The sequence below is a fragment of the Tupaia chinensis genome, unplaced genomic scaffold, assembly GCF_000334495.1.
Source record: "Tupaia chinensis unplaced genomic scaffold, TupChi_1.0 Scaffold000549_1, whole genome shotgun sequence".
Classification (NCBI taxonomy): Eukaryota; Metazoa; Chordata; class Mammalia; order Scandentia; family Tupaiidae; genus Tupaia; species Tupaia belangeri.
Window position 1 is genome coordinate 1,233,397 of NW_006160061.1, and position 17,029 is coordinate 1,250,425.

General features: G+C 36.1%; 1 protein-coding gene across 2 annotated transcripts in view; it reads right to left on the reverse strand.

The window, feature by feature from the left end:
* Positions 1–460: 460 nt before the first annotated feature.
* The window catches only part of ARL6IP6 (ARF like GTPase 6 interacting protein 6), a 37,450-nt gene continuing 20,881 nt past the window's right edge, over positions 461–17,029 (reverse strand). The window contains exons 3-4 of one of the 2 annotated variants that reach the window (XM_006157619.3): positions 15,991–16,123; positions 461–1,205 (exon numbers count right to left, since the gene is read on the reverse strand). In XM_006157619.3, coding sequence (XP_006157681.1) covers positions 1,112–1,205; positions 15,991–16,123 — 227 coding nt within the window. In that variant the 3' untranslated portion in view covers positions 461–1,111. Of the gene's footprint in view, positions 1,206–14,747; positions 15,153–15,990; positions 16,124–17,029 lie in introns of those variants that run through there. The other variant, XM_027775348.1, reaches the window with a different exon arrangement.

Genomic DNA, 17,029 nt, shown 5'->3' on the forward strand with positions numbered 1-17,029 from the left:
AAGTTCATGGAAAATACAATTAACATACAAGTTTGGGGCACCAACACATTTTTTTAAAATACTACATATTTTCCATGACCTTTCTGAAAATCTCTGGTACATATGTACACACACACGTACAAAGCATCAAAATACATTTTCTACTTAAGTAACAAAGTTTTGAAGTTAAAACAAACTAGTTCAAGCATTTCTACATACAAAAATTTCAGGTCTATATTTATTAAAAACAAAATCATTGATGCAAATTCTGTTCAAAAAACCATATATATATATACACCAAGATAAATATTTGAAATTGTGGACACAGAAACAGTAAACAGTTTCAAATTTCTTAACATTTAAATGACTTAAATAGCTTTCTTTTTTAAAAAAGTCTTTTTTGTTAAAAAATAAATTTACTTTAGTCAATGTATTTTTTCACTTTTTTAAAAAGACACATACCTGGCAAAAATGGCAGGTATTAGGCTTGCACCAGCTAAGAAATAACTTTTACAGTTGTCAAGATGCAGTAATTTTAAAAACATATAAATTGAATACATGGTAGGAAAATACATTAAAAAACACAAGAAACTATGCCCCTTAAAAAATATAAATGTACCTTCTATTGATTATATGAATATCAAAAACTAAATATTCTGTTTTAAAGAAGCTTCTATAAAATGTTGGAGGAATAGGCATTATTTGCTTCTCTAATGTAATGGATAAATAAAAAACACTTCTATTGCAATTAAAGAGTAAAATCAGTGTCTTAGAAAAATGTAGTATATACACAGAAAAGTAGGCATTGCTCAGTATTCAAGTTTCTGAGTTTGATTTTTTTTAGAATGTTTTCTATAATTTTAAGAACTACACACAAAAAAGTAAAAAGATGAGGTAAACATCTTATACTTTTAAGAAAGCACTTGAAACTTAATACTCAGATATTCCCAATGCCAAGACTCATTATTATAGAATGATGCTTTAAAAGGTCTTCTGTAATGATGATTATAACATGTATCTGAACCACATAAAAGCAGGTTTCTCAGTCTTCTAAGTAGACAATGATATTCTTTCTTGTTATTAGAAAGCAATCACGACTACATTTTGACGACGATATTACTCCAGTGTGGGATTACATGAAGCACCATGCTATGGTAAAAGCAGCTACAATGCCATTCAAAATCGCCATGCTATAGCCCATGTGGAAAGAATGTCCAGTCAATTTCCTAGAGAAAAAGAAAAAATACAAATCAAAAAAAGGAAGTGTATTTGGTATGATAGGCACACCAATAGTTTGTATTGAAAATGCGATGACCTGGAAATGTTTCCCAGAAGTTTACACATTAATACACATGTTAAAAATATAGTATTGGACATCTATCCCATGCTTCTTTACTGTTTCAGTCCTAGTGTGTCTCCATAACCTAAGATGTAACTATTATTATATCATAAATGTTTTTTTTTTTTAATTACCACAGTGTTTATCTGCTCTACTCTTCTCACTTGGATCTATCTTAAAATACACATTATTTAAAATATTTATCCTAATTATACCATTTTTAAATGTGGTAAAGAACTCTATTTTTTCTTGTTTTTTTTTTTTTTTTTAAGAGATTTTTGCTATAGGGCGCGTTCACTCGCCAGAGAAAGAGAGAGAGAGAGAGAGAGAGAGACAGAAAGCAAGAAATCATCCCCCAAGGGGGGATGGCCACGCCGCAATCCCTTCTCCTCCATTCTCCTCTCAGGATCTTGGGCACGCATGTAAACGCGCCCGGTGTGAGTTTAAGCCACCAGGTCCGGGATGTGAACTACGGTCGACTACGTGGGAGTCCAGTGACATGGCCATTACGCTAACTACTGGTCCTAGGAACTCTATTTTTTCTTTGAGTACAGGTCCATATGACTGGCAAAGCTAGATTTGTATATGTATATAAAAATAATAGACACTTCAATTCTCAATCTGACAGTTTACTTAATTGAAATGGTTTTCAATGAGACCATAACTACCTGCAAAGGCACATCTCTTATTCTATGATGACTACGAGAACCAACCTGCTTCAGTTTTGCTGTCACACAAGTTCTACTGAACATGATGTAATACATAAAACTAATTTCATATGTTTGGATTAACGGGCAAATATCTGTGATCCTTAGCTTGATACTCACTCATAATATGAAATGCAAAAGGCATTTGTCTATAACCAATTCTTTTTAGCTTTAATTTGTGTATGTGTGTAAAAATAAATCTATATTGGCCTTGCTCAAATTAAAAATTAAAACCTTTGGGTCAGCAGGTGACAAAGTGGTTAAAACTCTGGATTCCCACATGGCTGAGAGTAGTTCAAGTCCTAAATCCTGCAGCTTAAAAATCTCATCAGGCTGGGACCAGCAGATGGTGTAATGGCTATGTTGTCCGAGTCCTGGATCCAGTGGCTTAAACTCATGCTGGGTGCGTGTGCATGTGTGCTCAAGATCTCAAGAGGAGAATGGATTGCGGCATGGCCATCCCTCCTAGGGGGGCGGAGGTGATTTCTTGCTTTCTGTCTCTGCCTTTCTGTTGAGTGCATGTGTCCTATAGCTAAAACTTCTCAAAAAAAAAAAAAAATCTTATCAGGCATGTGCCAATGCATGTCCAAAACCTGGCGAGAATAGACAAGGGCTTGTGGCATGGCCATGCCCCATGGTGGGTGATTTCTCACTTTTCCTCTCACTGTCTCTCTCTGTTGCCCTCAGGCAAGTGCACACACCCCATGGAAAAAGCTCAAACAAAACAAAGAAACAAAAAACAAAAATGAAAATCTTACTGGTCTAAATCATCTGTGTATTGTTTTATTCAATTTCATCATGGAGTCTATTAGGGATTTTTACTGTTACAAGAATACTTTATAATGACCATTTATTTCCATTATCTAAGCGGGCATACATTGCTAGGGAAATGGTAACACAGTAGAAAGGTTTGATAAGATTGAATAGAGTATAGAGAATTTTTGCTCATTAGTTCTACAATTTCAAAAGAAATATATAAGGAAAAGGAAGGGAATAAATCCCACAAGAATGATAAGGCTGATCAGGAAGAACACTTTCCTTTAATATGTAATTTAAATAAAGTGAAGAGATTATCATTTCTTATATACCACACAATAAAGTCTAGCTTGGAAACTTAATCACATAACAAATTTACACCCAAAATAAGTAAAACTACAGCATTATTTATTACCAATACTGCCTAACCTGAAAAAGTAGGTAGATAATACCCAGCCCTGCCAAGCTAATCTGATATTCTTTTTATGCCATGTATATTTCTAATCTGGACTACACTACTAGAACAGGTGGGAAGAAAAATAAAAAATAAAAAATAATCCCACAATCTCACAGCAATACAATGGAAATGTTTAAGTCTGAAGGCCTTACATTTTATTTCAAAATTTACAAGATTTTTTTCATCTTATTTTATTTCAAGTTCTTTTTATATATTCAATGTAATTTAATTTGCAAAGTGACTATTCCAACATGTTTACATTTCTCCCTAGTCCTTAGGCAGGTCTTATAGCTTAGTAGCTAAAGGAGCTAAATTCTACATGGCTGACAGGTTTTAATTCGGTCCCAACAACTTGGAATACATGCCAGGCCTTTGTACATGCATTCCCAAAAACCTCAATGGTATGAAGGAACAGAGGAGAAAGGACTGCGGTGTTACCATGTTCCACTGAGGGATGACTTCTCTATCTCTCTGGAGCTAAAGGGCCCTTTGACAAATAAAAAAAAATTCTTGTTGAATGAAACTGCATATTAACTTAGTCTATTTTACCTACATAATAGTCTATACAGTTGCAAAATATATACAGAATATAAGACATGTTAACTTTATTCACAAGTGTGTCATGGTAGAATTTTGCTTGAAGACAACTGTTTGTGTTAGGCACTACTTTCATTTGATAAATGTCCTTACTGACTAGGAAGCCAGAGAAAACTTACAAAAAAAAATGGGATTTTGGAGCCAGCAGTTAGCATAATGGCTATGTCGCTGGATTCCCATGTAGTCAACCGCGGTTCGAGTCCTGGACCTAGAGGCTTAAATTCATGCCGGGTGCGTTTGTGTGCATGCCCAAGATCATGAGAGGAGAACGGAGGAGAAGGGATTGCAGTGTGGCCATTACCCCCGGAGGGGGGGGTGATTTCTCGCTTTCTGTTTCTCTCTCTCTGTCTTTCTGGCGAGTGCACGGGCTCTATAGCAAAAAACCCCTCCAAAAAAAGGAAAAAAAAAAAAAAAAAAAGGGATTCCCAAGCCTCAAGATTTCATGTTATTGGGGTCAGCAAGTGGTGTGGTGGTTAAGTGCGCTGGACTCCCACATGGGGGTGACTGTGGTCCAAGTCCTGGACCTGGTGGCTTTCTTTTTCACTTTTCCTCTCCCTCTTGTTCTATCCCCTCTCTGGTCAAATTTAATTAATTAAATAGATAGATAGATAGATAAACAAACAAACAAACCATTTCTTGTCATTAGAAAAAAAAAGAATATCTTGGGAACCAGCAGTTAGCGTAACGGCTATGTCGCTGGACTCCCACATAGTCGACTGCGGTTTGCGTCCCGGACCCAGTGGCTTAAAACTCACGCCGGGCACGTGTGCGTGCGTGCCCAAGATCCCGAGAGGAGAATGGAGGAGAAGGGACTGCGTTGTGACCATCCCCCCGGGGGATGATTTCTCGCTTTCTGTCTTTATGTCTCTGTCTGGCGAGCGAGCGCACGTGCCCTATAGTGAAAATCTCTCCAAAAAAAAAACCCAAAAAACGCCAAAAAAACATCTTCATATCAAAAGACCAGGAAGGGAAAAAAATAGAAAGGATAAAATTTCAGAATAAATAACAATTACTCAAGAAAAGATAATTGGCAAGCATGGTAGGCCAAGTTTAAGCCTTTCAGCTTGATATTTTCAAGCAAAGAACAGCTCTGGCAGGCAAAACATCTACCTCATTTGACGTATCTGTTGCTTTAACTATGAACTTATTGCCTATAAGGGCAAACAGCATTGCTTTTATCCCATTTTAGGGATGAGAAAATAAGGACTCAGAGACGCTAACTGTCCTGCTCAAACATCCTTCTGCTAGTATATGGAGTAGACTGGATTTGCAAGTCACCTCTTTTGACTTAAAAGACTATACCATGTTGCCTCCCATTATTTACAAAGATTGTTGAACACACAGAAAGGATTCTAAGTACAAAATGGCAAGTATTTATCAGTGTTACTCTGTGCCTATAGACACCTGTGCATTTCAAGTAACCTATACACAATGCACATTGTAAAAAGTATATAATTACAAGGAGGCACAAAGCAAAAATTCATTAGCTGTATCACTATAAAAACAAGGAAATAGGGACCAGCACATGGAGTAATGGTTACATCATCAGACTTTCATGTAGTCAACTGTCGTTTGATTCCTGGACCCAGTGGTTTAAACTCATGTCAGATACGTGTGTGTACATATGTATCCAAAATCCTGAGAGGAGTATGGAGGAGAAGGGTCTGTGGTGTGGCTATACCCCTAAGGGGTGATTTCTCGCTTTCTGTCTCTTTCCAGCAAGCGTACTCACCCTATAGCAAAAATATCTCTCAAAAAAAACCAGACAAAACCAAAAAGAACAAAAAAATAGATTTCTCAGAGGATTTTATTACATCTATGTATGTCTCCACTTAGAACACTAAAGCAATATATTTTGTGACATGAATGTATTATTATCATTATTATTTTGGTTAGTTTTTTTGTTATAGAGTATATGAGCTCACCGGAAGTTAAGAAATGACCATTCCAAAAAAATGGCCACGCAACAAGCCTTCCTCCTCCAGCCTCCTCTGAAATTTGGGCATATACACACATGTGCTTGGCTTCATCAAGCCATTAGGTCTGGGACTTGAGTCGAAGTCAGTCATGTGGAATCCAGTGCCTTAACCTTCACCCACCTGCTGGCCTAACTGCATGTATTTTAACCCTTACTTCAAGAAGCTGCAGTGTAGTGCCATGGATACATTCATTAATAGATAGGAATGTAACTGCTAGCTCCAAACAGTCCCTAGATAATTAAACTTCATGATACTCAAATAGCAGGCCAAGTTCTTGATCTGTCTCTTTTGTCAGTAGTTTTCTCTCCTACTGTAATTAGCCATCTGACATCTGTTTCATTAGTTCACTGCAATAAAGAATCTGATTTGACAAAGAAGCAGCTCTTCAAAATTGGTATGAAAGAGTAGTAGTCAGTTCTTGTGTTCAATGTTAAATCTAGCATGCTTGGAAAACAAACCTGTAATTTAAATAATAAGCCACCCACTTTTCTTGACCTCTGAAAGCTTTTATTACTGTCCAAGAACCCTTAACACTTTTCTATTATGATTTTATTATTTTATTTGTTCTTCTTTTTAAACTTTCAATGTAAATAAGAAGAAGGAGAAGAGAAAACTCAGATAACATAAAAAGAAAAAAATCCTAATGTTGAAAATCCTAATGTTGAATACAAAAATTCAGAAATGCTAATTCTAAATCTGAATTTTCCAGGAAATTCATGTCAGATATTCTCACTGTCTGCTACCCAATAAGAATTAACAAGAACAAATATATATTCACACACAAATCTTATTTAAATTTAGTATCTCAGCATCTAGATACATATAGAATGCTTTACATAGAAAATAACAAAGAATATCAGATCACATGTATTATCTATAGTTACCCAAAATAGTTCACTCAAAAGCAAGTCAAACAAAAATCAGTGTTTTTCTTTTTCTTTCTCACTCTCTCACTTCTAATTTATTTTGCAGATTCCAAACAGCATTATGAAGCGATAAATTTTTTAAGAATAAGGCTGAATATAAATGAAGTTAAATTGGGACCAGCAGTCCATGGCTATGTCACTGGACTCCCACGTAGTCAACTGCAGTTCGAGTCCTGGACCCGGTGGCTTAAACTCACACCGGGCATGTGTGTGTGCATGCCCAAGATCAGGAGAAGAGAATGGAGAAGGGATTGCAGTGTGGCCATCCCCCCTGGGGGGTGATTTCTCACTTTCTGTCTCTCTGTCTGTCTCTGTGTGTCTGGCGAGCGCACGTGCCCTATAGCAAAAACCACTCAAAAAAAAAAAGTTAAATAAAAATTAAGAGTATTTTTCTGAAATTGAGTATGTGGTTATTTATCAAACATCACTTGCAGTTAGCTGTTAGAAAAGGAGAGATGAAAGAGGTAGATAACTCAGTTATCTAAAGAAAATATGTAGCATCAGTAAGGTGGTGGACGATTTTATATATGAAATAGGCTGTGACTTCAGAAAGTTCACGGAAAAGCAAAATTAAAGATGCAACCCTGTACCTTACCGTGTTCCTAGACATCATGACATATATAACACTGAGAATTTCCCTTGCATTTTAACCATGAGCCATAATTACAATATACATATGAAGTGGACATTAAACTTCAAGCTTTTCTACATGAATTTATGCTCTGATTTCTATAAAATGGACATACAACTGTGTGTCCCAGACTGCCTCATTTTAGGAAATACATACATTTGGTTATTTAAGAGGCAAGTAAACTACAAGGACTGTGACATAAACCTGAATCATGTTATAATAGAAATATAATCTTTTTGCTTAATCCTGATAATTAAAAACAGCTATGTAAATGATGATTATCAAGGCTTAGTTGTCTTTATGAAGCTATATAGGGAAATTTAAAATGATTACCTTCTTTCAACAAATATTCCTGTCATAAACACAGATTTTCAAGGTCCTCAAACTGAACAGAATAGTGTGCTCAAGGTAAGATAATCATTTTAAAACAATTTTATGCCTCAAAAAGACTCATATTCAGTTGTCAGATTTAAAATGAGAAGTCTCTTAGCATAGAAGTAAACAGAAGATTTATGAAGAACCAAGATATTCTTCAAAATCTACAATGCTATGAGCACAAGACATGCTATTTCCATGGTATTTCTAAACTGAAGGGGGAAAATCATTTAAGATAAGTTTCTCAAGTGATTCACTAATCCATGCTTTGGATTCAGATATCCAATTCACCGGAAAACTTACTTTTATATAACCTTTGACCAGCTTGATCTTGAAATTTAGAACTTCTAATAGCATTTGATTTCCATAATAGTTACCCCATCCTTACAACCATAAATAGAAGCACTGATTTTTCCTTAGAAATAAGACTCTGTGAGTATCTTTAGCTTAAAATAATAGGCCTATCTTATTGACATAAAAAGCTTCCTTAATGGCCAGTCCTATAGTACTGTGCACAGGTAGTTGAATCTTATGTGGCCCGCCAGTTTAAATTCCAACTTTGGCAGCTTGAAAACATGTGTTTGCATGCCCAAAATCTTGACGGGATGGAGATAAGGAAGAAGATGAGTAGCAGTGGGCTATGGTAACAGTGGGCATGCTGTTACCATAGCCCACTGCAGGGGGTAGGAGATGGCTAGGGTGAACTTTTTCTCTCTCTGTTGAGTGTGTTTCTGGCAATTAAATAAATAGATAGGAAGGTAGATAGATAATACTATAGCAATCACTAGATGCTAGCTAGAGTTGCGTGCCACTTCAGTCTGTATGCTTAGATTATGCAAATTAACTATAGATTTAAAAGGAATAAAGCAATTTTATTCACCAAGAATGGCTTACTTTGGAATACTGCAGTCCTTTTAACTTTATATCCCTCAAGTGAATATCTTAGCTTGAATGTTACAGAAGTATATGCTGCCAAATTTGGTTCTGGATCTAAAAAATGGGCATTTTCTAAATGTCAGCAATAAGATTTTTATAATTATCACTATTGATCGCAATGAAGCAACAACCTTAACTTCTTTAAGGATGTTGGCTCTATGGAGCCAGCAGGTGGTTGTGGTGTTTAAGGCACTGGGTTTTCATATGGCTGGCCACAGTTCGGGTCCCAGACACAGAGGCTTCAAATTCACACTGGCATGTGTGTGCACATGCCCAAAATCCTAGAAGGGACTGTGGCATGGCCATCCACCCTGGGGGATTTCTCACTTTCTCTCTGGCAAGTGCACGTGCTGTATAGCAAAAAATCTCTCTCTCTCTCAAAAAAAAAAAAAATAAAGTTGGCTCTAGGTCTATGAATCTACATAAAAAGTACTACAGGTAGACAAATAACTTATTCATAATTTTTCATATTACTGTTACTATATATTTTGACTCCTAATTACAATTAGTAAGCATTCCACATGGTGCTTTCTGCTAGAACCATCACTTACATTATTACTTTTCCACCAAATTTATTGCTAGACTATACAATAACATTTCTCCCCTAGGTAGGATTTATTGTAATCACTGAATAGTTTTTAATTTTATCATACTGAGTAACTGAACCTGTAGCTACATCATTTCATCACTAGATGGGGTTTGTGCAGTGATAATGTGAAATGTAGAACAGTGTGAAGTGGAGAAAACTGGTCTCTAGGAGAAAACACTGAAGACAAAGACAGTGCGATATTAACAGATTTTGACTGAATTTAGTGATATCACCATAGTATAAAACAGTCACACAGCAGAAGTTGAGTGTCTTTTAACGGTCAATAAAATGCAGTTATTTCCATCAGTGAAATTCCTCTTACTGATTCATTGCATAATAGAAAAGAAGTAAGTTAGCTAGTCTGGCAAACAAAAACAGTGGACGTAATAGAATTAGGTGCCAGTTATATTACATGTAGTATCTGACATACTGTGCAAGTTACCGAAACTCCTGGGACTTGAGTTTTTTACCTATTGGGTTGTTGGAAAAGTCATGACTATTTTTTCTATTTAAAACTTCACAATGAGCGACCAGCGGGTGGCGTGGTGGTTAAGGTGCTGGACACTCCCACATGGCTGACCACGGTTCGAGTCCCAGACCTGGCAGCTTGCTTTCTCAATCTTTCTCTCTCTCTGTCTCTCTCTGGTCAAATTAAAATAAATGAATGAATAAATAGAAAAATAAACCAAAAACAAAACAAAATAACAACAAAAAAAAACACTTCACAATGACTTTTACAATGATTCAACAGTAAATAATCAAAGAACTAGACTGAAAGTCACACCTGAAGGTGGCTTAGGAGGACTTAGTTCTCCCATAATCTTTAATACGAATGTCTAGGACATCGTTAGCAATTTTAGGATATGTTTAAAAGGTATAGTTGTTCAAGAAAAATTCAAGGCAATCTTGTATCCATACTTATCTGCGACCAGAAGGATTTAAATTAAAGTTCTGATGCTGTCACTGGCAGAGTCTAGAATAAATCCCAACTCTCTGAAGCACTGGCTTCTGGGGTCAGCTGGTGGTATGATGGTTGAGGTGGGTGGATCCCACATGGCCAACTGCAGTTAAGAGTTCCTAACCCAGAGGCTGGGCATATGTGTATGTATGCTCAAAATCCCAAATACAAGGAGAAAAAGAGAAGGAATTGGAGCATGGCCATTCCCTAGAGTGGGTGTTTTTCACTCTCTCTGGTTGAGTGCACATACCCTCGTAAAATTAAGAAAAAAAGAGGCTCTGGGTTATGCTTGTGTACAGTATTTTTATAATGGCAGGTGACATACTTAGATGAGTTAACTCTTTAAAACTATAATTAAAGCAGATAATTATAATGCAAAATACCATGTATGTACACTACATTAGCCTGCTTGAAAATCAGACAAAATTCAATGAATAAAAAAGGAAAATCAACAAGAAGTAAACTGAAGAAGTTGATTTAGAAGTGTAGAGAAAGCATAATGAATTAGAATGTAGTGAGAAATGCCTATTTAGATAGAAAATGATGAATTACTAAGAGAAGTGTGTTTATGTTGACATTCAGTATACCTTTTACTTTTTGAACTGAGCAAAGTTTGCAAATGAATGGAAACATATTTCTGAAAATTATGCCCACTGAAGTCTATTTAGTCCCTATCTGAAAATAAACCTAGCAACATTCATTTACTACTTGTAGTTCCTAGTTTTGTGCTTATGTAAAAGTAAAAACTTCTGAGATATATTTAATACAGAATAATGAATATGATGAACAATTTAAATGAACATAAGGATTTTATCTCTAAATCTAATAAATTATTGATCCAAGTTGTTGATTTCATTAATGTTTCACTTAATATTTACTAAATATCAATATATGTTATTTTTTTCTTCTAAGAAGTTTGTATGTTTTGGGACCAGCAGTTAACGTAACAGCTATGTCGCTGGATTCCCATGTAGTCAACCATGGTTCGAGTCCCAGACCCAGTGGCTTAAACTCATGCCAGGCACATGTGCGTGTGTGCCCAAGATCCCGAGAGGAGAATGGAGGAGAAGTGAGTGTGACGTGGCCATCCTCCCGGGGGGGTGATTTCTTGCTTTCTGTCTCTCTGTCTCTGTCTTTTTGGTGAGCACACCCACCCTATAGCAAATGACATTCAGTATACCTTTTACTTTTTGAACTGAGCAAAGTTTGCAAATGAATGGAAACATATTTCTGAAAATTATGCCCACTGAAGTCTATTTAGTCCCTATCTGAAAATAAACCTAGCAACATTCATTTACTACTTGTAGTTCCTAGTTTTGTGCTTATGTAAAAGTAAAAACTTCTGAGATATATTTAATACAGAATAATGAATATGATGAACAATTTAAATGAACATAAGGATTTTTATCTCTAAATCTAATAAATTGATCCAAGTTGTTGATTTCATTAATGTTTCACTTAATATTTACTAAATATCAATATATGTTATTTTTTTCTTCTAAGAAGTTTGTATGTTTTGGGACCAGCAGTTAACGTAACAGCTATGTCGCTGGATTCCCATGTAGTCAACCATGGTTCGAGTCCCAGACCCAGTGGCTTAAACTCATGCCAGGCACATGTGCGTGTGTGCCCAAGATCCCGAGAGGAGAATGGAGGAGAAGTGAGTGTGACGTGGCCATCCTCCCGGGGGGGTGATTTCTTGCTTTCTGTCTCTCTGTCTCTGTCTTTTTGGTGAGCACACCCACCCTATAGCAAAAAACCTCTCCAAAAAAAGAAAAGAAAAAGTTTGTATGTTTCTAGGGAAACACAGATACAATTAAGTATGGTCTTTCTATTTTGTCTCACTTGAACTACTTATTATTCTGTTAAAGAAAACAAAATTTAAAAAGTCTGTATGGTGGGGCCATCAGGTAGAATGATGGTTAAGGTGGCTAGATCCCATGTGCACAACTGTGTAGTTAGAGTACTGGATCCAGTGGCTTGAAAAACACACTAAATGTATGTGTATGCAAGTGTGCCCAAAGTCCTAAGACAAAAATGAGCAAAAGGGACTGTGGTGTGGTCATTCAGCCTGGAGGGTATTTCTCATTCTATCCCAACAGCAATGCACATACTTGATAACAAATTTTAAAAACACAACAAAACAAAAACAAAAAAGCCCGTGTGCTTAAGTCTGCAAAGGTAGCAAAACACTACTCTTTTAACAAAATAGTTGGACATGATTTTTATACTCTTACAAAACAGTATGAACACACTGAACCTGATTTCAATTTTTAACTATACATCAAGAATGGAAAACACTTAAATTTTGGCTTTTTCTCTGATTATATTGTCCTTATTTTTCTGTTTTTGAATTTCAACAAGGACCTTGAATTGAATTAGTATATATAAAATCAAGAAAGTGCTTATATTAATATTTTTAGTTTAGGTACTAAAATAAATAATCTGCTACAAAAACATTTTTATAAAAGTGTGATATTACATACTAATAAAATATATAAATTTGATTTCTAAGAAGACTTCAACTTTCTTAAAAGGTAGAAAAGTTTTTTTCCTGTACAAGGGCTCTCCCTACTGGTGAAATGAAGAATATGCTTATTCTGACATATCTGAAGTCATTGTATATTTTCTACTAACACTAGAGGGCAGGGTGATGACTTATAAAACTCAATTTAATTCATACGTTCATTTTGTATACAAACATTTTGTATTTTATATTCATTTATATTTCCTTTTTATTATTTATTTAATTTATTATTATTTTTGTATGTTTGCTAAAAGGCATGCATACTCAACAGAGAGAAAAAGAGAGAGAAAGTGAAAAAGCAAGTCATCAGGTCTGGGACTCAAACCACGATCGGGCGTGTGGAAGTCCAGTGCCTTAACCACCATGCCATCTGCTGGCCTTATTCATTTATATTTCAGAACTACCTCAAGGGCTGTATTAGTACAAAGTGTAAGTCTCTGATCTGACTTATTAAAACTGAATGACAGAAAGACACTGAAAACGATGGCACTTGACTACTAGCTCTAATTTAATTAAAAATGCAAAGTATTTCTTAAAAGTTATATGCCTTGAAAGCTGCAGATCCTTTTTTTGCTTTGTAAAGAGGTTTTTGACTTAGGGTATGTGCACGTGCCAGAGAGAGAAACAGAGACAGTGAGAGGGAAAGTAAGAAATCACCCCAGGGAAGATGACCACGACACAATCCCTTCTCTTCCATTCTCCTCCAGGAATTTTAGAAACGAACACACATGCTCTGATGTGAGTTTCAAGCTACTGGGTTTGGGACTCGACCTGTGGTCAGGGATATAGGAGTCCAGTGACGTAACCACTACATCATCTGTTAGCCCTGAAAACTGCAGATATTTAAGAGAACACAAATGTTCTTTCCAATCCCCAAAGCTTCTAACATATATGAGGCTTATAAATTGTAGTAGTGGTGGAAGAGAAACTTCTTAAGAAAATGACATTCCAGAAAGAGAGAACAGCAAGAGTAAAGTCATGGAATCTCAAAATTATAGTTTATTTGGGGTGTGCCAAAGTAATCTGGTGTGTACAGTATAGAGTGCATCTGGGAAATAGCTGAAGATGGAGTTAGAAGAGTACAGTTTGTTAAGTCATTTTTAGGAGTTGGATGTGATTTCAAAAGCAATGGGAAAGTCACTGAAGACTTGAGAGAGAGGTACGACTAGATCTATTTTAGAATAAGCAACGTACGGTGTGAATTAGAATTCTCAGGGAGAGCTTGGAAGAAAAGAGGTCAATGAGTCAAGCACACTAGCCAAGGCCTTCAATCGTGCAAAAGCACAGGGGATGCAAAGAGGAAGTCTTCTAGTGACATTTGAAAAGGCAGGAAGGACTGCAGTTGGTCAAGGGATAAAGTTTTAAGTCTTGGTAAGTAGGTAGACACTGATGTCTTTGAGATAAAGACTAGAGATTTAATCACTTTAAGTGAAAAGTACTTTCTGAGATCCAAGTAGTACGATTTATTAAATAGCTAGAAACATAGGGCTGGAACTGAGGGGAGAAGTAAGATTAAAGTTTTTAAAAAATGGGATTAAGTTTGCGACTTATGAGTCTCACTGCATTAGATTCATACCCCTTGTCAAAGTAATTGGTGTTGAGGCCAGCAGGTAGTATGGTGGTTAAGGAGCTGAACTCCTACATGATTGACCCTAGTTCAAGTCCTGTATCTATCTGGTGGCTTGCTTCCTCACTCTCCTGCCACACCATCACCTCTCCCTCTGGTGACAGTGCATGCCCTGTAGTAAAATGAAAAATAATAATAATGATAAATAAAATTAAGTATATGATTCTTCTTTTAAATACGTAATTGGTGTAAACAGGCAGCAAAAGAATATAAATTTGAATTGAACATTATATTGTTTAGGAAAATATACTTTAATCGAATGGTACCTATGTAAACTATAGACTAATACTGCACTATTACGTCTAGAGACAATATAGTCTTAGACAATTTAGATTATTAATCATTTATTCACCTTATTTATACATTTATTGGTAAGTATACAATATGTTTCATGTATGATAGGGACCTGTTAAAACATTTAAAACGTACTTATAGATACATACACACACAGATACATACATTCATGCATATTTCATTTGAAAGATGCCAAAATTTTCCAAGATATATTTAGAAGAAAGGAAAAATAAACAGGAATTTATTAACAATTAAAAAAATAAGTGAGACCAGCAGATGGCGTATAGTTACGTAGCTGGATTCCCACGTAGTCGAACATGGGTGGAGTCCCAGACCTGGTGGCTTAAACCTCATACTGAATGCGTGTGTATATGTGCCCAAAATCCCAAGCGGAGAAAGTAGGAGAAAGGATTGCACCACGGCCATCTCTCTCGGAGGGTGATACGAGCACATGTGCCCTATAGCAAAAATCTCCCTTGGAAGGAAAAAAAAAAAAAAAAAAGCCAGTAATGTCAGTGGTGATTAACTGTCATTAGTATAACTTCACATTCACAAAGGTCCTCAACTAGGTGTTCTTATCTCTACAACCTGACTGTGAAGTAGGCTGGAGCTGGTAGTAATAACAACTGTAATAGCATACAAGAATGTAACATGCAAATATAATTTATTTTCTAGTGTTCACCAACTTCCATCTCCAACCCCATTTGTAGAATTAACCAGATACTTTACATACTCTAACTTAGAAACTTACATTTAAAATTAGAGCTTTCCTGGCCTGAATACACTAGATTAGAACACTGTTAACTGGATTCTCTTAAGATTTTTTGAAATACAGACCAAAAAAATCTTCTTCCATTATGAAAAGCACCCAATCTGGTCTAGTCATATAAATTGGGAGTCATAAATGCTTGTTAATTATTACACAAAGTTGAGAACCTGAGAAAAAGCCCAGATTATTATAAATTTGAACATTCAATCATGAACTAGCACTAATTTTGCTTTCATAAGCTCTATTAAGTGAAATTCCATTACCAAAAGACAAATAGTCATCAAAGTTTTTCAGTTCTTAAATAATTCCCAGACTCTCATTCAAAAATTTTTCATTATCTAGATTTAGGATCTAAAATATTCTTCTCCATATATATAAAGGTTGAACCCACAAGGTGAAAAATCTTGTGTCATTTGTGTTTTATAGGCTAAAGACTAGAGCCTCAACGTTTCTCAAATATGCAGCCTCTTGCTTCTATTCATTTTGGTATTTTCAACAGAGTTGGAGTGAGTTAAAAATAGAAATAAGTTACACAAATACTTACTTGAACCTGGCAGGTGAAAGAGGAGTTGGTGGAAACATTCCTGGTTCAAAAGAATCAAAATAAGTTACAGTCCAAGAAAAGCTGCAACAGGAGAACCCAGCAGTCAGGGATATTATAAACAGAGTCCAGAATCCTTAATGGAAAGAGAGAGGGAAAATTAAATGATTAATACCTAAACAGTTTAAATTAAACCAACTTCATGCTCAGAATATCATATTGTATTTCTGATCTTCTGAACTGTGTGTAATCACTATAATATTTGAAATATAGGCTTACTCATGTAGAAGTGTAAATTAGACACAGCAACTAGAAGTCACATCAATGAATATTTTAATTAAATGTGGAAAGGAGAGCAAATTCAATTTGAGCCAAAAAAACATCGCAAGCTAGTCATGATGGCACACACATAGTACTATGACTTAGGAGGCTGGACCTGGGGGTTTGAGTTAGGTTCCTGGGCCACCCTGAATAAGAGGGGCTGCTGTGTATAACTGCATTCCCATATTCCAAGCTAATCAGAATGCAGGGGTGGGAGATTCCCAACAAAGTAACCCTATCAAAAATACTTAGCTCCTTTCTCTGGCTTTCACTCTCATATAAAGGAAAAAAGCAGGTAAAGAATACAATACCTTCAGTTGTATAAAATTCAACTATAGAAAAAAATGACTTAAATAATTCATTCTTTTTTTGTTTTGGAGAGGTTTTTGCTATAGGGCGCGTGCGTTCACCAGAGAGAGAGAGACATAGAGACAGAAAGCGATAAATCACCCCCCAGGGGGGACAGTCACACCGCAATCCCTTCTCCTCCATTCTCCTCCTGGGATCTTGGGCATGCACGTACATGCGCCCGGCGTTAGTTTTAAGCCGCCGGGTCTGGGACGCGAACCACGGTCGACTACGTGGGAGTCCAGCGACATAGCCATTACGCTAACTGCTGGTTCCCAACAATTCATTCTTAAATTTTGTCAGTTTACAGACCAGCAGTTGGCATAAGGGCTATGTCGCTGGACTCCCATGTAGTCGACCACGGTTCGAGTAC